General features: G+C 48.2%; 1 protein-coding gene across 4 annotated transcripts in view; it reads left to right on the top strand.

The window, feature by feature from the left end:
* Window positions 1-25742, top strand: part of ARHGAP44 (Rho GTPase activating protein 44) — a 135077-nt gene that overhangs the window by 85295 nt on the left and 24040 nt on the right. For 3 of the 4 annotated variants that reach the window (XM_077458599.1, XM_077458597.1, XM_077458598.1), the window contains exons 12-17: window positions 1024-1105; window positions 4089-4169; window positions 5509-5622; window positions 6123-6214; window positions 6389-6569; window positions 12691-12708. In XM_077458599.1, the coding sequence (XP_077314725.1) occupies window positions 1024-1105; window positions 4089-4169; window positions 5509-5622; window positions 6123-6214; window positions 6389-6569; window positions 12691-12708 (568 nt within the window). The remainder of the gene's footprint in view (window positions 1-1023; window positions 1106-4088; window positions 4170-5508; window positions 5623-6122; window positions 6215-6388; window positions 6570-12690; window positions 12709-25742) is intronic. The other variant, XM_077458601.1, reaches the window with a different exon arrangement.

The following is a 25742-nucleotide window of genomic DNA, read 5'->3' as shown; positions in this document are numbered from 1 at the left end:
GGGATCATCCTTATTGCGCAGCGTGACTCGCACATGCGCAGTAGGGAACCGGGAAATGAAGCCGCAAGGCTCCACTTCCTGATTCCCACACCCAAGATGGCGGCGGCAGCACCCGAGAGACGATCGAGAGATTGGCTTCGGGTGCCGACATTGCGGGCGCGCTGGGCGGGTAAGTGTCCTTATTTTAAAAGTCAGCAGCTGCAGTATTTGTAGCTGCTGGCTTTAAAAAAAAAAAAAAAACGGCGGAACTCCCGCTTTAAGAGCTGTATTTGTTATTCTTAGCCATTGGCATGTGCACGGGGTGTGCCGAATGTGCCTGGGCACACCCTAATCATCCCGTGTGCAGCTTGACCTGTCCTCTGGTGCCCATGTTCCAACACCGCAGCCTCCTGCATCCATAGTGTGTGGTGCTTTGGTATCTCCTGTCCCCACCGGCTGCCTATCAGACCTGTGTACCACTGCACAGGTCAACTGCTCCTTTTTTCGAGGGGTGAGGAGAAAGCTTACATGAACCCAATCCTTCGTTCCTCCGGAACACTGCACCCCCCCCCCCCCCCCCCCAATGGTCCAGCTGTGAAATGTTTCTGGTCTATGGAACCTGCTCTAGGCTTGATGACGTCAGGAACAGTCCACAACTCAAGACTGCTGGAGCTCCGGGTTGCTGGGCCGGTCTTGTGCTGAGGGGATTGGAGGAGCTCAATTTGCACAGAGGAAGGGAGGAAGGGCAGAGAGGAACTTGGAAGCGACATATTGAGGGTAAGTACTGCTTTAAACACAGGCACGCTCGCAGCCGTGGAAGAGGTATCCGGTTGAGCTCCACAATGGAAGTGTTCACAAATTGGGCTTCAGAAAGGGGAGTAGCTGATAGGCCATTGCAGCAGAGCTAAAGATGTTATTTTACATGTAATTCTTCAGCATTTGTTTTCACATTACAAGGAGAGGTATTCGAACATTTAATCAGTAGACCAGTAGGTAAGGTCTTATCCCTAACAAGACTTCTTACATCGCCACTTGTCCTTGCAGGGGCATTAAAATCTTACCTCCGAGAGCTTCCAGAGCCCCTGATGACGTTTGAGCTGTATGAGGAATGGATCCAAGCTTCCAAGTGAGTCCATACTTTTATTCTGACATCGGGGTCATAGAGACATCTGCTCCAAGCATTGCAGCGAAGCAGAAGTATTCGTTTACAGTGGGGCCTTAATGTGCCGGTGTAGGGAGTCTAAAGTGTATCTGTGCCAAAACTTGTCTGTTTTTGTGTTTTTTAACTTTGGATATAGTATAGAATGAGTCAACTGTAGCGATATAATATCGTGGCGTGTAGATAATTAATTGGTAGTTATTAGAATGATGATGTGAGTACTCAACCGCAGCAACCCAATTCTTCCAGAGAGCACTTTATTGACTTCCAACACAGAACAAAGTCTTGCAACAGATGACAAAATCCAACAGAGTATATATGACAATGAATACCGGCCTTCAGAGTCCCATGTCTCCTAGACCTGTGCCTCCTTACACACCGAGATAGAATAGACTGAATGTCCTCTCAAGTACTGGTCTGACACCGGGGGGGGGGGGGGGGGGGGGTCTGCTAGGTCAACCAAATGTTTCTTACTTCTTCTATGGTCCTACATCATCCTTAAAGTGGTTGTATTAAGGCTTACCTGTAGGTCCAAGAAATATCTCCCAAACCTATACGGTTTAGGAGATATTTGCCTGAAGACGGGCACCGCTGTCTACGGCGCATGCGCCGTAGACAGCGGCGCGCAGGCGCACTGAGCGTGGCATCGACGATGACGAAGATGCCGCGTAATGCCGCGCGTCTCGGCTCCCGTGCGCATGCGCGGGAGTGACGTCATCGCGGCTTCGCCGAATGACGGTGGCGGAGCTGCGAGACCCCACCAAGGAAATGGATGCGCCGGACTACAGGGGACAGCGGTGACTTCGCTGGCTCCTGTGTCAGGTAAGTGACACATAATGGGCTGTGATGCGATGCGATGCGATGTATAGTAGTCCATTCTGCTTTACCTTTGCAGGGAATGAAAGAGGAAGTAAACTCATCAGGGTTTACTTCCTCTTTAAGTATGTAAACAATGTATCCTTTGAAATGTTCAATTAGGTTAACAGGCCATACCTCACACACCTAGGTAGACTTGCATAAGATTAACACATCAAAGGATCTTCAGCTGTCCCTTTGATATGTTAAAATTCAGTTGGCTTGGACAACTGAACTGAATGTCTGGTCAATATGGTACTTTAATACAATATCCTACATAAATCGGCCAACATATTACAACATCAACCACTGTCAATTGTTTTTTTTTTTTCTTCCCTTCCTGTCCTGGAGACTCAACAGGAAGTGGAAATTACTGGGAAAATCCCCTCTGACACCGTTGTCACTTTCTATCTTGGTGGCAAGAGTCACCAGGAGGACGAACAGAGAGGGCAAATCTACCCAGTGGGGACAGACTGCAAATAAACTGGACGGGGTTTTCAAGGCTTCCCCACTCCAGCATCAACTAACAAATAAAAGTTTTGTCTATTGCTATACATTATATTACTAAAAGTTTTGGGACGCCTGCCTTTACACACACATGAACTTTAATGACCCCCCAGTCTTAGCCCGGAGGGTTCAATATTGAGTTGGCCCTTTGCAGCTATAACAGCTTCACCTCTTCTGGGAAGGCCGTCCACAAGGTTTAGGAGGGTGTCTATGGGAATGTTTGACCGTTCTTCCAGAAGAACATTTGTGAGGTCAGGCACTGATGTTGGACAAGAAGGCCTGGCTCACAGTCTCCACTCTTAATTCATCCCAAAGGTGTTCTATCAAGTTGAGGTGCAGGACAATCAAGTTCCTCCACCCCAAACTCGCTCATCCATGTCTTTATGGACTTTGCTTTGTGCACTGGTCCAAATCATTTGGTGGAGGGGGGATTATGGTGGAGGGGGGATTATGGTGTGGGGTTGTTTTTCAGGGGTTGGGCTTGGCCCCTTATTTCCAGGGAAGGGAACTGATGAGGCGTCGGCATGCCAAGAAATTTTGGACAATTTCATGCTCTCAGCTTTGTAGGAACAGTTTGGGGATGGCCCCTTCCTGTTACTACATGACTGCGCACCAGTGCACAGCCAAGGGAGTCCTGATCTCAGCCCGATAGAACACCTTTGGGATGAATTGGAGCAGAGACTGCGAGCCAGGCCTTCTCTTCCAACATCAGTGTCTGACCTCACAAATGAGGTCAGACACTGATCATTCCCATAGACACCCTCCTAAACCTTGTGGAGGTGAAGCTGTTATAGCTGCAAAGGGCCAACTCAATATTGAACCCTCCGGACTAAGACTGGGATGCCATTAAAATTCATGTGCGTGCAACTCCGTCCAGTCAATAAACCATTTTTATTACATGTGATTTTAATAGAGTAGTAAATGTCTACGTAATGTCAGGAGTGAAATATATGGGTAAGGGAAGTAGAAAACTGAGCTGGGATAACTTGAAGGTGAATTCATTGTTTATAGCACTGACAGAAATCTGTGAGTTGTTCATGTCAGCCTACTCCCCCAGAAGAGCTTACAATCTAATCTCCTTGCTTTAGAGTCACTCTGAGCCATGTTTTGTGTCAGCTATAGTGATGGTATGTTTTTGGGTTGTAGAAGGAAAAATCGTAAACCCATGAGAACACGTCATCATCTAAACTCAATAGGGATCATCTTTACTAGGCGGTGAGCACAGGATCCCTATGCTAACCACATAGTCACTGTGCTGTCCAGCTTTGCTTAAACGGGTTTAACGCCAGTCCGAGGATATCTACTCACTGGACTTATCACACTTCTACACTCAACCTTGTATAATCGATTCCACCCTTAAAAGACTTTAAAGACTCTGTACCAGAGGCAACAATAGCACAATTGGGAAGAAGCCTACAAAAGTCACTTATTGGTGGAATGAGGGTTGGTTCCTTAATATGTTTTGGGCGATTGTTCTGGGATGTGGCACTTTACGATTCTCCCCAAGATTTTGGTTGGTTATTTTAATTCCCTTGTATAATCTGTGTCTGTTTCCCGATTTTTTTTTTTTTTTTTTTTTTTTTTACAGCATTCAGGATCAGGACAAAAGGCTTCAGGCCCTCTGGAACGCTTGTGAGAAGCTGCCGAAATCCAACTATAACAACTTCAAGTAAGTTGGCCATGGGTGCTCCCATGTTGTGATTTTGGTTGTGGCCTTTGCTGCTTTACAAAGGCCACAGCCAAAAGTACAAAGTGTTTTGGTTTGGTGTTGCCCGTGATTTCTTAGCCCTTGTACACGCGGTCGGAGAATCCGTCGGAATGTGTCCTATCGGACCGTGTTGTCGGATAATCCGACTGTGTGTGGTCTGCATCGGACTGATTCCATCGGAATATCCGTCGGACCAAATTTTCCAACATGTTGGAAATATTTTCCGACCAACTGGTCCGATCGGACATACTCCGATCATGTGTAGAGAATTCCGATCGGACCAAGTGCCACGCATGCTCAGATCAAACTCCTACATCAACGCTATTGGCTGCTAGCCTGAACGTAGTCCCGTCGTAATGAAATTACGTCATCACGTTCTGAAAGATCAGATTTTTCGACAACTTAGTCCGACCCGTGTGTATGCAACAGTTTCAGACAAGATCCGACGGACAAAATCTGATGGATTTGGTTGTCGAAATGTCCGACCGTGTGTACAAGGGCTTAGAGTAATATAAATCCATACCTCCTCCCCTTCCTCCTCAGAGTTTGTGAACCATCCGTTCCCCACCAGCAGAGCTGCTGTTAGAAATAATGGAGTCCCATACAGTCTAGCTCATTGATGGCAAACCTTGGCACTCCAGATGTTTTGAAACTACCTTTCCCATGATTCATGAGCATCATGGGGAAGGAAGTTCCAAAACATCTAGGGTGCTAAGGTGCGCCCATCACTGGTCTAGCTGATAGGAATAGTGAACCAAGCCTAACAGGTGGCTCCAGCCACGTGAAGAAACTACTCATCCATGCAGCCAGAATACCTGTCAGAATGTTCCCTTATTTTATTTTTTTTACAATTTAAATTTTTTACATTATTTTTTTTAAACAGCCCTGTAGGGGTTGGTGAAATATCAGGCGTCTAAACAAACACCCAATATCTCACTTTTGAATTCGAGAAAGAGATTGAGGACACAGATTCCTCAATCCTTTCTCTGCCGCCCTTAGCTGCACAGTGAATGAACACTAAGCATTCTGTACAGAGGCTCCCTGTTCATTCACAAACTGAAGCATTATAAAAACAGGGGGATTGATTTTATTGCAGTAATGGCGCTCCTCTACTGCTGCTTTGGTTCCCCCCCCCCCCCCCTTGAACTTATGGAGCCTGGGTCCTGGAGGAGGAGGAGGCAGGCACTACCCCTCATCAGCGGCCCCGCCCACCAGTTTCCAGTTGCCCATTGTTAACTTTCGTCCTTTCGCTTATTTCCGCCTTGCCGATTTGCTTCTGAATTCACGATTTAATTTTCAGGTACGTCATCAAGTTTCTGTCTAAGTTGACGGAGTTTCAAGACGCGAACAAAATGAACCCCAGCAATATGGCCATCGTGCTGGGGCCTAACCTTCTGTGGCCGCAAGCTGAAGGGTAAGTTGACCAAGAACTTGGGCCAGAAGCCCTCCAAACTCAATGACGTGAGACAGGTACAAAGAGCAGTTAGAGGGGTGGCATTGCCCATTTTTTTTTTTTTTTGACCCATGCTACAGAAAGGATGACTAGAGTTTACTGGTCTTATAGGCAATAACTGAAACAGGAAGTAACTACTTGCCGTAACCGCTATCACGATGTTACCGAATGAAGGCTTATTCGTCTATTAAGGAAAGATGGTGAAAATCATTCTTTTATTGCCCGAGGTCAGCTGGGTGTCCGGAGCTGATTGTTGTCCATGTCCAGTCTCAATGCTCTTTGCAAAGCACAGGATTTCTGGTCTCTATTACCATATTACAGGAAACTATATTCTTCGTATTTATGAATCTTGCCAATGGGTCTTTGTACTACAAATAATAAATTCCTAAATGTTATTTGTATTACTGGTTAATAGCCTTGAATTTGTTCAATTGCTAATCCCCTCTCTTAATTCCCTGTAGCAATATCACGGAAATGATGACCACTGTCTCGCTGCAGATTGTAGGGATCATCGAGCCAATAATACAACACGCCGACTGGTTCTTCCCGGGCGGTGAGTGTGGCCATCCGGGTTGTGCATACTGATCTGTCGCCTGTGAGCTCGGCATCAGGCAGCTGCCCTAAAGCCAACTGTTCATGAGCTACTGCGATTTTGTGCATAGGATGTTTTGGTAGGGACACCTTTTTTTCTTTTTTTTTTTTTAATTCAACCAATTTCCTCCCACAGAAATCGAATTTAACGTGACTGGTAACTATGGCAGCCCCATACACACCAACCACAATGCCAACTACAGCTCCATGCCCTCGCCAGACATGGACCACTCGGACCGCAAGCAGCACGACCAGGCCAGGAGGCCGCTCAGCGTGGCGACCGATAACATGATGCTGGAGTTCTATAAAAAGGATGGGTATAACATTTTTTTTTTTTTTTTTTTCAATTTTTTCATGTTACTCGTTCAGCCATGATTGTCTTCTGAACAGGACAGAGAAGTATCTTGCGGGGTCAGACAGAGCAGAATTTGGGGTTTTAAGCCATAGTGGTCAAAGAAATGAGGTTCTATAGCAGCCAGTCCATTTTCTGTCATACCTTTCCTACCCCCAAGTATGAGAGGACCTCTTTGGTTCCAGCCGATAAGCAATTGCTCCCTTGAACTCAATGGGTACCCCTTAGTTTAGGTTTCTCCCGAAGGAGCAGTTTTTTGTTTTATAAGTGGTCTCAGCTAAAATGCAATAGCAATTGTTGTCACAAGGTACAGCTCGTTGTGCAAATGTGAAATGATATTTACATTACGATTTGTTCCTCAGAATGGGCATTAGGCCTTTGGATGCATTAGAATGGGCATTAGGCAGTTGGCTCCTCTAACCCTCTATCTCAAGTATGAACAGTTTATAATTTCATGTCTACGAAACCTTTACCAAGAAACTTATGTTGGCTGCCATTGCTGGTCGCTTATTGTAAACATGCTACACCATATGCCCAAAAGTTTCTGAAAGGACACCTGACCATCACACCCATCCAAACGTATAAGGAACCCCCTGAAAATGATTGGGTTACGGTGTCTCTAGTGAACTCTGTTAATACTACAACCTACGAAGACGGTGGTAACAGTTTGGTGAAGGCCCTCTTCCATTCCAACATGTCTGTGCCCCTGTGTATGAAGCCAGCTCCATAAAATCATGGTGTGACCAGTTTGCTGTGGAGGAACTTGAGTTTTCTGCACAGAACCCTGACCTCAACCCTAATGAACACCTTTGAGATGAATTGGAACATCAATGTTGATCAAGGTCTTCTTATCCAACACCAGTACCTTACCTCAACCCTAATGAAGAGCTTTGGGATGAATTCAAACACACCAGGTCTTCTTAGTCAACATCACTATGAAGACATGGTTTGGTGTGGAGGAACTCAAGTGGCCTTCACAGAGCCCTGACCTCAACCCTACTGAACATCTTTGGAAAGAACTGGAATGCCAGTTACGAGCCGGATCTTCTCATCCAACATTGTGGCCTCACAAATTCCAGCAGACACATTCCAAAATCTTGTGGAGGGTCTTCCCAGAAGGGTGGAGCCTAATATAGCCACAAAGAGGGGCCATCTGATATCAGTGGCCATGGTTTTGGAATGAGATGTCTAAGAAGCTCGTGTAATGTGATGGTCAGGTGTCCACAGATCTTTTGCCAAATACTGTAGTTCTCTAACTGCCATTCTGATCTTTTCTTTTGGAGTGCCGTGTTCTCCTAATCTACATATTTGTGACTTACCCCGAAAGCCATGGGCAGCCAAGCAATTGGTGTTTTTAGAATGAGGTTAGCAATTGTGTTATTGCAATGTGCTTTATGGAAATGGGCTTCTTGGTCTTTTAGCATTTTTTTGATTGACAAATGGTTCTATTTTAATTTGTGTTCAAAAATGTGTGTAAATGGCACCCGTTTGACCAAACATCATTGGAGAGTAGATGCCCCAGACCAAATTTATATAAAAAATTTTTTTTTTTCTCAGGGAATAGGTGCAGGTACTCCCTCCTTCCGAAAAATCACACCTTGTCTTCACCCCATACCCACCTCCAAGCACCGTCTCTTGGAACACATTTGTATTGTGTGTTTTTTTTCTGGATTTTTGGTTGATATTCTGCCTCTATCATATAAAATACACTTATGATAAAAATGATAGACCTTTCATTTCTATGTAAGTGGGCAAAACTTACACAATCTGTAGTGGACACAATCCGTATTTTCCTAACTGTGTGTGTATATCTACCTACTATATATACCTAGACAGTCAGGGGTGATCGGTGCAGCGCTGAGGAGGAGTTAAATTAACAGATCTCCCTGTATACATTTCAATGAAGCTCCCTCGCCCTCCCACGGCTTTCAGCTGCTTTGTTGAAATCTGTACAGGGAAATTGGTGATTGTAACCCCTCCCAGCGCCACACTGATCACCCCTGACCTGTCCCCCATATCCTCCTTCAGTCCACCTCTGTTGCTCCTTGGTCCCTCTCTGCGCTCTCCTTGGTCCCCCTCTGCGCTCTCCTTGGTCCCCCCTCTGCGCTCTCCTTGGTCCCCCTCTGCGCTCTCCTTGGTCCCCCTCTGCGCTCTCCTGGGTCCCCCTCTGCGCTCTCCTGGGTCCCCCTCTGCGCTCTCCTGGGTCCCCCTCTGCGCTCTCCTGGGTCCCCCTCTGCGCTCTCCTGGGTCCTCCCCCTCTGCGCTCTCCTGGGTCCTCCCCCTCTGCGCTCTCCTGGGTCCTCCCCCTCTGCGCTCTCCTGGGTCCTCCCCCTCTGCGCTCTCCTGGGTCCTCCCCCTCTGCGCTCTCCTGGGTCCTCCCCCTCTGCGCTCTCCTGGGTCCTCCCCCTCTGCGCTCTCCTGGGTCCTCCCCCTCTGCGCTCTCCTGGGTCCTCCCCCTCTGCGCTCTCCTGGGTCCTCCCCCTCTGCGCTCTCCTGGGTCCTCCCCCTCTGCGCTCTCCTCTGTCCCCCCCTCTATCTCGCTCTCCTGGGTCCTCCCCCTCTGCGCTCTCTCCTGGGTCCTCCCCCTCTGCGCTCTCCTGGGTCCTCCCCCTCTGCGCTCTCCTGGGTCCTCCCCCTCTGCGCTCTCCTGGGTCCTCCCCCTCTGCGCTCTCCTGGGTCCTCCCCCTCTGCGCTCTCCTGGGTCCTCCCCCTCTGCGCTCTCCTGGGTCCTCCCCCTCTGCGCTCTCCTGGGTCCTCCCCCTCTGCGCTCTCCTCTGTCCCCCCCTCTGTGCTCTCCTCTGTCCCCCCCTCTGTGCTCTCCTCTGTCCCCCCCTCTGTGCTCTCCTCTGTCCCCCCCCTCTGTGCTCTCCTCTGTCCCCCCCCTCTGTGCTCTCCTCTGTCCCCCCCTCTGTGCTCTCCTCTGTCCCCCCCTCTGTGCTCTCCTCTGTCCCCCCCTCTGTGCTCTCCTCTGTCCCCCCCTCTGTGCTCTCCTCTGTCCCCCCCTCTGTGCTCTCCTCTGTCCCCCCCTCTGTGCTCTCCTCTGTCCCCCCCTCTGTGCTCTCCTCTGTCCCCCCCCTCTGTGCTCTCCTCTGTCCCCCCCCTCTGTGCTCTCCTCTGTCCCCCCCTCTGTGCTCTCCTCTGTCCCCCCCTCTGTGCTCTCCTCTGTCCCCCCCTCTGTGCTCTCCTCTGTCCCCCCCTCTGTGCTCTCCTCTGTCCCCCCCTCTGTGCTCTCCTCTGTCCCCCCCTCTGTGCTCTCCTCTGTCCCCCCCTCTGTGCTCTCCTCTGTCCCCCCCTCTGTGCTCTCCTCTGTCCCCCCCTCTGTGCTCTCCTCTGTCCCCCCCTCTGTGCTCTCCTCTGTCCCCCCCTCTGTGCTCTCCTCTGTCCCCCCCTCCGTGCTCTCCTCTGTCCCCCCCTCCGTGCTCCTCAGTCCCGCTCTGTCCTCGATCTGTCAGGATGGAGAGCGGAGGAAGGAGTCCGTAAATCTGTCATTTACCATCTCCTTCCTTTTCTGAATGTAGAGTCAGTGATCCCTGGCTCCCAGAAGAGCCTCTGTCTCCTGTCCATTCATCTTTAGTGCAGCTGAGGCTGCAGAGAAAGGAACTGGGGAATCTGTGTCCTCAGTCCCCTTCCCTGTCTCAAAAGGGAGATATCAGGGGTGATCAAGACCCCTAATATCTCGCCGAACCCCCCCCCCCCCCCCCCAACAGGGCTTATAAAAAATTAATAAAAAATTGCAATAAATATTGAAAAGGTTACATCATAAAAAAAATATATAATAATAATAAAAAACACACTTTAATTCCACCCAAACTATGCTGACCGTGACCTTTGACCCAACCTTGACCCTAACACTAACCCTGCCAAACCTTTTAGCTTGTTATTTTTCTTCTTATTTTCTATTTTTTTTCTTCTTTATTTATTAGTACACGTTTGCGTATAACTTCCTCTCATGCAAGAAGAGAAAGCTACAATGTACAGTGTGGGGGGGGGGGGGGGGGGGAAGTATTTGATCGGCTGCTGATTTTTTACATTTGCCCCACTGACAAAGAAACGATCGGTCTATAATTATTTTTTTTTTTTTTAAATCAGAAAAAGTTTTGTGTCATTCGTGGTGAATTACATGTTGCATAAAAAAGCAAAAAAGAAATAAGAAGAAGTAAGCAATTCTCTGTCTATAATTTTATTGGTCGGTTTATTAGAACAGTGAGAGACAGAATAATAGCAAAAATATAAATTCCGCAGGCGGTTTTATTCTGTCTCTCACTGTTATAACAAACCGACCATTAAAATCATAGACCGATCGTTTCTTTGTCAGTGGGGCAAACGTACAAAATCAGCAGCCGATCAAATACTCACTGTATCTTCCTCTTCGTTCAGATAAGAAACTAAACATGGAGGCGGATCACTGTGATGGTCCTGATCGTTACTACAAGCGGCGTGCTCCCGGCACAAAGAGAGATGCACATAAAGTCGGTCTTTTTCCGTAGGGCCGCATGTATGTGTATCTTTTTGTGCTGGGAGCACGCTGCTAACGATCGGGACCTGGGACTCCCGGGCCCGAGTCACATGATTGCTGTGATGGCCTCTGATTTGGCTATCTCAGTGATCAATCACCGAGATCACGTGACCCGGAACCGGGAGTCTCGGAGTCCCGATCAACGCAGGCTCCATGCAAGGACACATAGAAAAACCGTTGTTTTTTGTGTGTTCTGTTCACATCATGCAGGTGTGTTGCAAAGAAAAAAAAAAAAAAAAAAAATTCAGCACGTCTAAATGGAAGGTTAAAAAAGATATTTCAATCATTCAATTACAGAGCCGCCAATGTATTTCGCCATTTCAAATGGACAGTAACCACATTGCCCACCGCCGGGTACGGGAGCCCGGTACAGGCTAAGAAGTGATAGAGCCAGCACTGTGCTCCCCTAAGCATAGCAAGAATTTAACCCTTGCAGTGCTGGGGAGGAAACCTACTGCAAGGGTGATTTTTTATTTTATTTTATTTTTTTTATTATTCCTAAAGTTGGGCTTAAAAAAAATTAAAAAGAGACAAACTCTGTAGAGGTAACGAAAAGTATGCAGTGACCTCTGCTTCAACAGCGCACGCCACTGCAGTTTTATGATGAACCTTGGCAAAATTGAATTCAAAGTTGCAAAAACACTATTTAATTCATTGGTTTTGGTTATAAATTGTGAAGGAATTTTTAAAGATGGCCAGTATAAGTTTCCAAAAGAAAGGAGACAGGTAGCCGGCAACTCCATAATCCAAGTATGGCTACAATTTCGGGAAAGGTTAAAAAACAGCTTACGTGTTTCGACATGTTGCTGTGATCAAGGCATTGTGCCGAAACGCGTAAGCTGTTTTTTTTTTTTTTAACCTTATCAAATGTAGCAAAAAATACTTGTTATACTTGGATTCTGGAGTTTCTGGCTACCTTTCTTTTGAACATTTATTACAGTGGATGGAAATCCTTTGAGCCTGGGCACCCAGTGATAAACTCCACTCTGGATTTATCAGGAGTCTCCCCCGCTGAGAGCGCTGCTTTTGGGTTTCTTTTATCTATAGCTAGTATATTATAGATATAGTTTTTTTTTCATTTTTATGTTATCATTTCCTCTATCCCCTGCATACCAGAAATGAGGCTGTGAGTAGAAGTGTCTGTACCATGACCAAGGAAGCTGCCCCCCTTTTGAAGCAAGTGGCTATCTCTTAACATGGGAAGACTATAATTGTAAAGCACACTAAGGGGCTGGGCAAAAACTGCAGAGGATTCAGACGTGGGGAATATATATAATATAGCAAGCAGTATTTCCCTGACATGTTTAAAGCACTGGGGGCTGAGGGGAGAAGCACAGGCTGTCAGGGTTATAAGGAGTGGCAGCAATGTATGATTCATCAGAACAGAATTGGCTTGTAAAAGGTTGAGGTATATGTATTTCAGCGTCGTTCTTGGCTGTTTATCAAGGCAGTTGATGCCACTGAACATGCCAACTTTGCAGAGCCCAGTGCTAGATTTTAATGGCATCCGCCACTTTCCCTCTTTCAGTGTTTCTCCACGCTAATGGTGCTTGTGTTTTTGTCCATGCAGCCTTAGGAAAATTCAAAGGTAAGCTGTACCTCCCTGACTTGCCTCTCTGACCTACATGTCCTGTAACCTGCCATCTCGTTCCAGAGAGTCTTCTGTCCTTCGCTGGGTGCATGTTCAACGTTCCTGAACTGTGTGCACATTATGTCTGTTCTGTCTAACCATTTCTTGGCTGTTCCTATGTTTGTTTTATTAAAGGCATTTTTAACAGCACCAGCAGGGCTAGCAATGATTTAGAGCATGGGTCTTCAAACTATGGCCCTCCAGTTGTTTAGGAACTACAATTCCCATCATTCCTAGCCATGTCTGTGAATGTCAAAGTTTTGCAATGCCTCATGGGATGTGTAGTTTCGCAACAGCTGGAGGGCCGTAGTTTGAGGATCCCTGATTTAGAGTACATAGATCCCATCTGTGCTTAAAGGAGCTTACAGTCTAATGTCCACAATACAGTTTTGGGACCCTTTCACACCTGTCTGTTATATTGGCCTAGTCCTTACCTTGGCTTTGGTGCTACAAGAGTGTTCAGGAGTGCGTTTTGTTTTGGTGAGCTTTCAGTAGGGTACGGCAACGGGCACCAAAACTGCCCCATTGAAAGAACAAGTCTTTTTTTTTTTTGCCCAGTGGTTTTGATAAGGAATATTGTGCACAGACCCCTTTGATAAACCGGAGATTGTCAATTGTTGAAGAATACAATTAACCGAACCTATATGATTTTGCATGGAAAGCAGAGTGGGTGAAGGAAAACTACACAAACAGGGAAAATGTATGTGGGAATTGACCCCACACTAGAACCCCAACACTGTAACATGGAGTGTGGAAGGGTTGCCGCTATCGGGTTTCTATTTCTCAAGTAGAGACTGGGTTTAGGCAACGAGAGAAGTACCAAAAGCAGAAAAATGTGTAGAATTCAAAATTTGTTTTATGCAAACTCAATCATGAAAATATAAAATATTTTTAGGGGTTTTAAGGGTCCCTCCTTATCAAGGCTTGACACTGTTGACCAAAGTGTGTTCTGGATTGTACAAAATTGGAGGGATCCTAATCTCTAGTTTTCTGCTGAAAATTGGCTAAATGGGAATTTTCCATCACTTCCTGTTCGGCCCACAGAACAGAAGATGCAATCTCCTCAGTGGAACACTATTGGCAAAAAATAACTCCACAGGGGTTTTAGTCCTTTCTTACTCCATCCAAAAAGATTGTGACTTTAGATATACTGTAATGCCGCGTACACACGATTGAATTGTCCGGCGTACTTAGTCCGCCAAAACGTATTTCACCGGACAATCCGATCGTGTGTGGGCTTCAGCGCACTTTCTCTCAGTGTAAAGTCTGGCGGACTTAGAAAGTATTTTTGCAGTCCAATCTTTCCGCCGGACTTGGGTTTCAGCGGACAATATGTTCGTCAGTATGGTAGTCCGGCGGACTAAGAATGACGCATGCTCAGAAGCAAGTACGAGAAGGAAGCTATTGGCTACTGGCTATTGAACTTCCTTTTTCTAGTCCCGTCGTACGTGTTGTACGTCATTGCGCCATTGTGTCCGTGTGTGGCCAAGTCCGTTCGGTAGAAAGTCCGCCGGACTATCCGCCAGATTGTTTGCCGGACTAAGTTTGCCGGACAATTCGATTGTGTGTACGCGGCCTTAAGCAGCCTTTCTCAACCTTTTTACCCCTGGCACCGCAAAAATAATTTGCAGGTCACAGAGAAATCTTACTAAAGCTGATTCCTCAATGGCCAGTAGGAAAAAAAAAATGCCCCTTATGTTGGTCAGTGGGAAGAATGCTCCTTACATTGGTGATCATTGGTAAGAATGTCCCTTAAATTGGTGATCAGTGGGAAGAATGTTCCTTACATTGGTGATCAGTGGTAAGAATGCTCCTTACATTGGTGATCAGAGGGAAGAATGTTCCTTACATTGGTGATTAGTGATGGACGAACTTCCGACGGGACGTTTCGCGAACGCGAAACGCGAACGGACACAAACGTTCGCGAAAACGACCGTTCGCCGCGGGCTCCATTGACTTCAATGGGAGGCGAATTTCGCAAACCTTTAGGTCGAATTTGCGGCCACGGGGTAATTATTAGGGGGTAGCACGTAGTCCCACCACCTGGACAATAGCATAATACATGTATGAGGTGAATTTGGGATCGATAACTACAAGCATTTTTTTTTTATTTGGGAAATTGTTCTGACAATTCAGGACTATGGAGCTAATGAAGGCAATGGAGGAGAGGGAAGGTCAGGGACCAGGGTAGGCAAACAAGAGGGTGCAGGAGATACAGAGCACTGACAGCAGCACCGTAATACAGAGCACTGACATCAGCACCGTGACATACAGCGCTGACAGCAGCTCCGTGACATACAGCGCTGACAGCAGCTCCGTGACATACAGCGCTGACAGCAGCTCCGTGACATACAGCGCTGACAGCAGCTCCGTGACATACAGCGCTGACAGCAGCTCCGTGACATACAGCGCTGACAGCAGCACCGTGACATACAGCGCTGACAGCAGCTCCGTGACATACAGCGCTGACAGCAGCTCCGTGACATACAGCGCTGACAGCAGCTCCGTGACATACAGCACTGACAGCAGCTCCGTGACATACAGCGCTGACAGCAGCTCCGTGACATACAGCGCTGACAGCAGCACCGTGACATACAGCGCTGACAGCAGCTCCGTGACATACAGCGCTGACAGCAGCTCCGTGACATACAGCGCTGACAGCAGCTCCGTGACATACAGCGCTGACAGCAGCTCCGTGACATACAGCGCTGACAGCAGCTCCGTGACATACAGCGCTGACAGCAGCTCCGTGACATACAGCGCTGACAGCAGCTCCGTGACATACAGCGCTGACAGCAGCTCCGTGACATACAGCGCTGACAGCAGCTCCGTGACATACAGCGCTGACAGCAGCTCCGTGACATACAGCGCTGACAGCAGCTCCGTGACATACAGCGCTGACAGCAGCTCCGTGACATACAGCGCTGACAGCAGCACCGTAAGCAGCCCCAGGAGGAAGTCAGCACAGCACAGGGATGGTGTGATCCCCTCATAATAAGAACCCCCAGGAGGAAGTCAGCACAGCACAGGGATGGTGGGAGCCCCTCATAATAAGAACACCCAGGAGGAAGTCAGCACAGCACAGGGATGGTGGGAACCCCTCATAATAAGAACACCCAGGAGGAAGTCAGCACAGCACAGGGATGGTGGGAACCCCTCATAATAAGCAGCCCCAGTAGAAATATGACACCGCTCAACCTCTTCAAAGAGGAGGGTAGGGGCATATAGTACGGTGTGCTTTTTTGGGTCAGGGAAGTGAGCCAAATGAATTAAGAAGGTCTGTGTGCTTGATTCCAAAAATTGTTTATAGACATATACATGGTCTACTGATCACATGTGTTGAATTCCTCCGAGATCCATGCCTCATTCATTTTTAGAAATGTGAGGTAGTTAACACTGTGGTGAGCTAGGCGAGTACGCTTATCGGTCACAATCCCCCCTGCTGCGCTGAACGTCCTTTCGGACAGGACACTGGATGAGGGGCAAGCCAACAGTTCGATTGCAAATTGGGCAAGCTCTGGCCAGAGGTCAAGCCTGCCCACCCAGTAGTCTAGGGGTTCATCACTCCTCAGAGCGTCCACATCGGCCGTTAACCCAATGTAGTCGGACACCTGACGGTCTAGGCGTTCCCTGATGCTGGATCCGGATGACACCTGTCGATGGGTCGGCTGAAAGAATGACCTCATATCCGAAGTCACCAACACATCTTCAAACCGGCCTCTTCTTGCAGGCGCTGTTGGATTGGTACCCGCAAATCCTTCTCTGGGAGTGGGAATTGCTCCTCTGCCAGCGCACGCAAAAGCAGAATGCAGCATTTCTCGAAGCAAGGCCTGGAAGTGCTGCATTCTGACAGCCCTCTGCGACGGCGGTAACATTTCCGCCATTTTGTGTTTGTACCGGGGGTCTAAGTACGTTGCCACCCAGTACTGGTCCTTGACCCTCATGCTTTTTATACGGGGGTCCCTATTAAAACACTGGAGCATGAAGGCCCCCATTTGCACTAAAGTGGAAGCGGTGTGGTGGCCTGGCTCCTGCTCATCATCCAGGATAATGTCGTCCTCTTCATTCTCCTCTCCCCATCCTCGCACAACAGGGATCCCAGAAAGGTTTAAAGCATGCTCTTCTTGCTCCTGCTCATCCGCCCCGGCACCATCCTCCTCTGACTCCTCATCAGACTCCTGTTGTTGACTTGTCTCAGATAGAGTAGCCCCCCCTGGGAATTCATCCAGCATTGCGACTTCCTCATCTTCCCGCTCCTGCTCCTCCACAGCCTGATCAATGACACGACGCAATGCACGCTCCAGAAAGAAGGCATAAGGTACCATGTCACTGATGGCGCCATGGCTGCGACTGACCAGTTTGGTGATCTCCTCAAATGGCCGCAGAAGTCTGCATGTGTCGCGCATGAGCAGCCACTGGCGCGGTGAAAAAAAACCCAGCTCCCCAGAACCGTTTCTTTCGCAGAGTTCATACAGGTAGACGTTAACTGCACGTTTCTGCTGGAGCAGCCTATCAAGCATATAGAAGGTTGAGTTCCATCGCGTCGGGCAATCGCAAATAAGACGTCTGACCGGCAGATGGTGTCGCCGCTGAATGTCAGCAAGGCGAGCCATGGCCGTGTAAGATCTTCTGAAATGGGCCGAGATTTTCCTTGCCTGCCGCAAGATGTCCTGGACCCCAGGGTATTTGACAAGGAATCGCTGCACGACCAAGTTTAAGACGTGTGCCATGCACGGCACGTGCGTGATTTTGCCCTGTTTCAATGCGCTAAGCAGATTGGCACCGTTGTCACACACCACTTTACCAACTGTCAAATTGAGCGGTGTTAGCCACTCATCTGCCTGTGAACGCAAAGCTGAAAGGAGTGCCGGGCCAGTGTGGCTCTTTGCTTCCAGGCACAACAGACGCAGCACGGCATGGCAACGTCTCACCTGGCATGTGGAATAGGTTCTGGGGAGCTTGGGCGGTGCAGTGGAAGAGACGCTAGCAGCGGAAAAGGAGGAGGCAGCTGAGGAGGAGAGGGAGGAGGATGGAGTAGGAGGAGGAGAAGAAGAGTCAGGCCTGCATGCAATCCGTGGCGGTAAAACCAAATCTACACGGGTGCCACGGGTTACATGCTTGACGGCCGTCAGAAGGTTCACCCAGTGGGCAGTAAAAGTGATATACCTTCCCTGCCCGTGTTTGCTAGACCACGTGTCTGTGGTCAGATGTATCTTGGCACCGACACTGTGTGCCAGAGATACATTCACTTGCCGCTGAACATGGCCATATAGCTCTGGGATGCCCTTCTCTGAGAAATACTTCCTTCCTGGGACCTTCCATTGTGGTGTTCCAATGGCCACAAATTTGCGAAAGGCCTCCGAGTCCACCAGTTTATATGGCAGTAGTTGGCGGGCTATGAGTTCTGACAAGCCAGCCGCCAACCGTTGGGCAAGAGGGTTATCCGGCATCATCATTTTTTTACGCTCAAACATTAGGCCCACGGAAGCCTGCCTTTTTGCAGAAAAATGTGAGCTTGGCGTGATGGAAGGTGGAGTGGAGGACAATTGTGAGGAGAGAGGAGAAGGAGAAGTAGAAGACGAGGCTGGACGGTGAGAGCCTGCAGTGTGGCTTTGTGTGTTCCGTTGCTCCCACTGGGCTCGGTGATGGCTGCTCATGTGCCTTCTTAAGGCGGTCGTCCCTAGGTGAGTATTGGGCTTACCGCGACTAACGCGTTGACTGCAAAGATTGCAGATGGCAACGCTATTGTCAGCAGCGGACACGTTAAAAAAAGCCCACACTGCGGAGCCATGTGCCGGTGTCCTGGGAGCGCCAGATGTGACCGTACATGGTCGATGACTCGCTCCTGATACATTTGCAGTCTGCTTTGTCCCTGCTGTGCAATGTAAGTCATTGCTGCTTCTCCTCCCTATCTGCTGGTCCATATCTCCCTCTGAACTCCCCTCCTCTTCCTCTCTTGTGGGCACCCACGTGACATCACTAGACACGTCATCATCAACGTCACCTTCCCCACCGCTATAAGTAGAGTAGGCAGCAACACCGGGGACCAACCTCCTCCTTGGGCTGATCTGGGTACTGGCGTCAGACTGCTGAGTAGCGCTTGTTGCTACCTCCTCTTCCTGATCCAATACCAAGAGTGGCTGCGCATCAGAAATGTCCTCTTGATATGGATCGGAAAATAATTCCAGTGACTCAAGCGGAAGGTATGTGGTGGTGGTGGTGGTGGTCGTGTTGTTGGTGGTAGTGTCTTTGGGGGTGCACATAGCAGAGAGTGAAGAAGAGGGTGCAGATCGAGAGGATGAGGAGGGTGCAGAAGAGTAAGGCTGAGCGAGCCACTCAACCAAGTCTGGTGCATCCTTTAAAGTAATTGAACGCACCTTCTGCAACTTCCCACTTTGGCTCAAGCCTGTTGCTCCTGCCCTACCCCTACCACCCCTGCGGAAGGGCCTGCCTCTTCCTCTGCATGTCATTTTTTAAATGACCCTGTGACAAAACTCTTAGTCCCTATACCGCTGAAGGACTGCTGCAGTATAGGTGAGCGGTCAGCAGTGGTGCACGTCAACCCTATCTATTGTGGACCTATAGCGGTCCTTACAGAACAGCAGACTGTACCGCACTCAAGCCTATGTACCGTAGCACCCTATACCAAGTTACCAGTCCTTATAAGAACTTTTGTGGAACAAGCAGGTTGTGTGTTAGTGATTAGCAGACTGTACGTCAGTCCCTATACCGCTGAAGGACTGCTGCAGTATAGGTGAGCGGTCAGCAGTGGTGCACGTCAACCCTATCTATTGTGGACCGATAGCGGTCCTTACAGAACAGCAGACTGTACCGCACTCAAGCCTATGTACCGTAGCACCCTATACCAAGTTACCAGTCCTTATAAGAACTTTTGTGGACCAAGCAGGTTGTGTATTAGTGTTTAGCAGACTGTACGTCAGTCCCTATACCGCTGAAGGACTGCTGCAGTATAGGGCAGCGGTCAGCAGTAGTGCACGGCAACCCTATGTATTGTGGACCGATAGCGGTCCTTACAGAACAGCAGACTGTAACGCACTCAGGCCTATGTACCGTAGCACCCTATACCAAGTTACCAGTCCTTATAAGAACTTTTGTGGACCAAGCAGGTTGTGTGTTAGTGATTAGCAGACTGTACGTCAGTCCCTATACCAATGAAGGACTGCTGCAGTATAGGGCAGCGGTCAGCAGTAGTGCACGGCAACCCTATGTATTGTGGACCGATAGCGGTCCTTACAGAACAGCAGACTGTACTGCACTCAGGCCTATGTACCGTAGCACCCTATACCAAGTTACCAGTCCTTATAAAAACTTTTGTGGACCAAGCAGGTTGTGTGTTAGTGTTTAGCAGACTGTGCGTCAGTCCCTATACCGCTGAAGGACTGCTGCAGTATAGGGCAGCGGTCAGCAGTAGTGCACGGCAACCCTATGTATTGTGGACCGATAGCGGTCCTTACAGAACAGCAGACTGTAACGCACTCAGGCCTATGTACCGTAGCACCCTATACCAAGTTACCAGTCCTTATAAGAACTTTTGTGGACCAAGCAGGTTGTGTGTTAGTGATTAGCAGACTGTACGTCAGTCCCTATACCAATGAAGGACTGCTGCAGTATAGGGCAGCGGTCAGCAGTAGTGCACGGCAACCCTATGTATTGTGGACCGATAGCGGTCCTTACAGAACAGCAGACTGTAACGCACTCAGGCCTATGTACCGTAGCACCCTATACCAAGTTACCAGTCCTTATAAGAACTTTTGTGGACCAAGCAGGTTGTGTGTTAGTGATTAGCAGACTGTACGTCAGTCCCTATACCAATGAAGGACTGCTGCAGTATAGGGCAGCGGTCAGCAGTAGTGCACGGCAACCCTATGTATTGTGGACCGATAGCGGTCCTTACAGAACAGCAGACTGTAACGCACTCAGGCCTATGTACCGTAGCACCCTATACCAAGTTACCAGTCCTTATAAGAACTTTTGTGGAACAAGCAGGTTGTGTGTTAGTGATTAGCAGACTGTACGTCAGTCCCTATACCGCTGAAGGACTGCTGCAGTATAGGTGAGCGGTCAGCAGTGGTGCACGTCAACCCTATCTATTGTGGACCGATAGCGGTCCTTACAGAACAGCAGACTGTACCGCACTCAAGCCTATGTACCGTAGCACCCTATACCAAGTTACCAGTCCTTATAAGAACTTTTGTGGACCAAGCAGGTTGTGTATTAGTGTTTAGCAGACTGTACGTCAGTCCCTATACCGCTGAAGGACTGCTGCAGTATAGGGCAGCGGTCAGCAGTAGTGCACGGCAACCCTATGTATTGTGGACCGATAGCGGTCCTTACAGAACAGCAGACTGTAACGCACTCAGGCCTATGTACCGTAGCACCCTATACCAAGTTACCAGTCCTTATAAGAACTTTTGTGGACCAAGCAGGTTGTGTGTTAGTGATTAGCAGACTGTACGTCAGTCCCTATACCAATGAAGGACTGCTGCAGTATAGGGCAGCGGTCAGCAGTAGTGCACGGCAACCCTATGTATTGTGGACCGATAGCGGTCCTTACAGAACAGCAGACTGTACTGCACTCAGGCCTATGTACCGTAGCACCCTATACCAAGTTACCAGTCCTTATAAAAACTTTTGTGGACCAAGCAGGTTGTGTGTTAGTGTTTAGCAGACTGTGCGTCAGTCCCTATACCGCTGAAGGACTGCTGCAGTATAGGGCAGCGGTCAGCAGTAGTGCACGGCAACCCTATGTATTGTGGACCGATAGCGGTCCTTACAGAACAGCAGACTGTAACGCACTCAGGCCTATGTACCGTAGCACCCTATACCAAGTTACCAGTCCTTATAAGAACTTTTGTGGACCAAGCAGGTTGTGTGTTAGTGATTAGCAGACTGTACGTCAGTCCCTATACCAATGAAGGACTGCTGCAGTATAGGGCAGCGGTCAGCAGTAGTGCACGGCAACCCTATGTATTGTGGACCGATAGCGGTCCTTACAGAACAGCAGACTGTAACGCACTCAGGCCTATGTACCGTAGCACCCTATACCAAGTTACCAGTCCTTATAAGAACTTTTGTGGACCAAGCAGGTTGTGTGTTAGTGATTAGCAGACTGTACGTCAGTCCCTATACCAATGAAGGACTGCTGCAGTATAGGGCAGCGGTCAGCAGTAGTGCACGGCAACCCTATGTATTGTGGACCGATAGCGGTCCTTACAGAACAGCAGACTGTAACGCACTCAGGCCTATGTACCGTAGCACCCTATACCAAGTTACCAGTCCTTATAAGAACTTTTGTGGACCAAGCAGGTTGTGTGTTAGTGATTAGCAGACTGTACGTCAGTCCCTATACCAATGAAGGACTGCTGCAGTATAGGGCAGCGGTCAGCAGTAGTGCACGGCAACCCTATGTATTGTGGACCGATAGCGGTCCTTACAGAACAGCAGACTGTACTGCACTCAGGCCTATGTACCGTAGCACCCTATACCAAGTTACCAGTCCTTATAAAAACTTTTGTGGACCAAGCAGGTTGTGTGTTAGTGTTTAGCAGACTGTGCGTCAGTCCCTATACCGCTGAAGGACTGCTGCAGTATAGGGCAGCGGTCAGCAGTAGTGCACGGCAACCCTATGTATTGTGGACCGATAGCGGTCCTTACAGAACAGCAGACTGTAACGCACTCAGGCCTATGTACCGTAGCACCCTATACCAAGTTACCAGTCCTTATAAGAACTTTTGTGGACCAAGCAGGTTGTGTGTTAGTGATTAGCAGACTGTACGTCAGTCCCTATACCAATGAAGGACTGCTGCAGTATAGGGCAGCGGTCAGCAGTAGTGCACGGCAACCCTATGTATTGTGGACCGATAGCGGTCCTTACAGAACAGCAGACTGTACTGCACTCAGGCCTATGTACCGTAGCACCCTATACCAAGTTACCAGTCCTTATAAGAACTTTTGTGGACCAAGCAGGTTGTGTGTTAGTGATTAGCAGACTGTACGTCAGTCCCTATACCAATGAAGGACTGCTGCAGTATAGGGCAGCGGTCAGCAGTAGTGCACGGCAACCCTATGTATTGTGGACCGATAGCGGTCCTTACAGAACAGCAGACTGTACTGCACTCAGGCCTATGTACCGTAGCACCCTATACCAAGTTACCAGTCCTTATAAGAACTTTTGTGGACCAAGCAGGTTGTGTATTAGTGTTTAGCAGACTGTGCGTCAGTCCCTATACCGCTGAAGGACTGCTGCAGTATAGGGCAGCGGTCAGCAGTAGTGCACGGCAACCCTATGTATTGTGGACCGATAGCGGTCCTTACAGAACAGCAGACTGTACCGCACCCAAGCCTATGTACCGTAGCACCCTAGACAGACCAAGTTACCAGTCCTGATAAAGAGCTTTGTGGAACAAGTGAGTTGTGAATGATTAGCAGACTGCAGCAGAAGGGCAGCAGTCAAGTATAATATTCTTTCTATATTTGGAAGAAAGAATATTATACGTGTACAAGCCTATTACCGTACCACTGATACCAGTCCTGAAAAGAACCTTTGTGGAACTAATAGTAACAGCAAGTCTTTAAAATTATCCTCACTGCCTGACACACTGCTTCCTGCCTGTCCCTATACAAATTGGCAAAAAAGAGTAGGCTGGAACGATTAGCTGGAACAGCTCTTTTGTGGACCTGATAGTAACAGCTAATGATGATGATGATGATGATGATGAAGAAAGACTAATCTGGCTGAGCTGTCCCTAAAATAGCAGCATACAGCGCTCTGTCCCTTTATCTAAACTGACAAAAGAAACTCAGGCTGCTGACCTAACACCTATACCAGTCCTGAAAAGAACTTTTGTGTACCAAATAGCTAGCGTTTTCTCTGTCCCTACTCCACACAGGATCCTTTCCCTACAGTGACAGAAGAAAGAATGTAAAATGGCCACCGGATCGGGTGTATTTATAGGTTAGGGGGAATGTCCAAGTGTCCATGAGCTGTCATGTCTCAATTGGTTGTCCTGTAACACATGATAAACGTGTCACGAAAGGTTAAAGTTCTTGTATACATTAAACACGTAAGTCCGCCGGGGCGAACGACGGAAAAAGGCGTTCGAACCCGCGGACGGCGAAAGTCGGAAATTCGCCGCGAAACGACCGCCGGGCGAACCGTTCGGCCATCACTATTGGTGATCAGTGAGAAGAATGTTTCTTACATTGGTGATCAGTGAGAAGAATGTTCCTTACATTGGTGATCAGTGAGAAGAATGTCCCTTACATTGGTGATCAGTGGTAAGAATGCTCCTTACATTGGTGATCAGAGGGAAGAATGTTCCTTACATTGGTGATCAGTGAGAAGAACGTTCCTTACATTGGTGATCAGTGAGAAGAATGTTCCTTACATTGGTGATCAGAGAGAAGAATGTTCCTTACATTGGTGATCAGTGAGAAGAATGTTCCTTACATTGGTGATCAGTGAGAAGAATGTCCCTTACATTGGTGATCAGTGAGAAGAATGTTCCTTACATTGGTGATCAGTGAGAAGAATGTTCCTTACATTGGTGATCAGTGAGAAGAATGTTCCTTACATTGGTGATCAGTGGGAAGAATGTTCCTTACATTGGTGATCGGTGGGAAGAATGTTCCTTACATTGGTGATCAGAGAGAAGAATGTTCCTTACATTGGTGATCAGTGAGAAGAATGTCCCTTACATTGGTGATCAGTGGGAAGAATGTTCCTTACATTGGTGATCAGTGAGAAGAATGTTCCTTACATTGGTGATCAGTGGGTAGAATGTTCCTTACATTGGTGATCAGTGGGTAGAATGTTCCTTACATTGGTGATCAGTGGGTAGAATGTTCCTTACATTGGTGATCGGTGGGAAGAATGTTCCTTACATTGGTGATCAGTGGGAAGAATGTTCCTTACATTGGTGATCAGTGGGAAGAGGTATGAATCTCCCCACCCTTACAGACAGCTCTGGAGGAACCCTAGGTTTCCCCTGAACCCTGGTTGAGAATGGCTGCTTTAAAGCTTAACTCCAGAAATATATGCCCCTAATACAGTGTTTCTCAACTCCAGTCCCCAAGGCGCCACAACAGGTTATATTTTCAGGATTTCCCTCAGATGAAACAGCTGTGGTAATTACTAAGGCAGTGGAACTGATCAAATCGCCTGTGCAAAATAATGGAAAGCCTGAAAACATGACCTGTTGGGGGGCGCCTTGAGGACTGGAGTTGAGAAACACTGCCCTAATAGACTTACTGTGGGCCGCCTGGTTCAATCTGGCAGCTGGGGACACCACAGAGGACTGTATAGTACTGGCTGCTCACAATAAGCCCTGCCATCTTCCGGATATACAGGAGCGACTTCCCTCTGCTGCCAGCAACAGAAGAAAAATGCCCCTTCACTCAGGAACTGCCTTGTATTTTTTATTTTTTTGTCAATGAATACTAGTGTCAGGAATCCATAGCAAGCATGGATCTGTGCGGTTACACTTAGAAACTGAGACCAGACCATATGTAGTAAAGTAATTAGTGATATGTAATATTAGTAATATGTTTTAGGAGGTTTTTCACCTTAAAGAGGAAGTAAACCCTGATGAGTGTTACTTCCTCTTTCATTCCCTGCAAAGGTAAAGCATAATGGACTACTATGCATCGCATCGCATCGCATCGCATCGCATAGTAGTCCATTATGTGTCACTTACCTGACACAGGAGCCAGCGAAGTCGCCGCTGTCCCCTGTAGTCCGCCGCATCCATCTTGTTGGTGGGGTCTCGCAGCTCCGTCGCTGAGAATGCCGCGCTCAGTGCGCCTGCGCGCCGCTGTCTACGGCGCATGCGCTGTAGACAGTGGTGCCCCGTTTTCGGCCAAATATCTCCTAAACCATATAGGTTTGGGAGATATTGCTTGGACCTACAGGTAAGCCTTAATCTAGGCCTTACCTGTAGGTCAAAGTGGTTTGTAAGGGTTTACAACCACTT

The sequence above is a fragment of the Lithobates pipiens genome, unplaced genomic scaffold (assembly GCF_037356315.1).
Source record: "Lithobates pipiens isolate NorthernLeopardFrog02 unplaced genomic scaffold, aLitPip1_a1.2 Scaffold_28, whole genome shotgun sequence".
NCBI classification, from domain to species: domain Eukaryota; kingdom Metazoa; phylum Chordata; class Amphibia; order Anura; family Ranidae; genus Lithobates; species Lithobates pipiens.
Note: the sequence above shows the minus strand (reverse complement) of the source record. Positions and strands in the feature narration are given on the sequence as shown.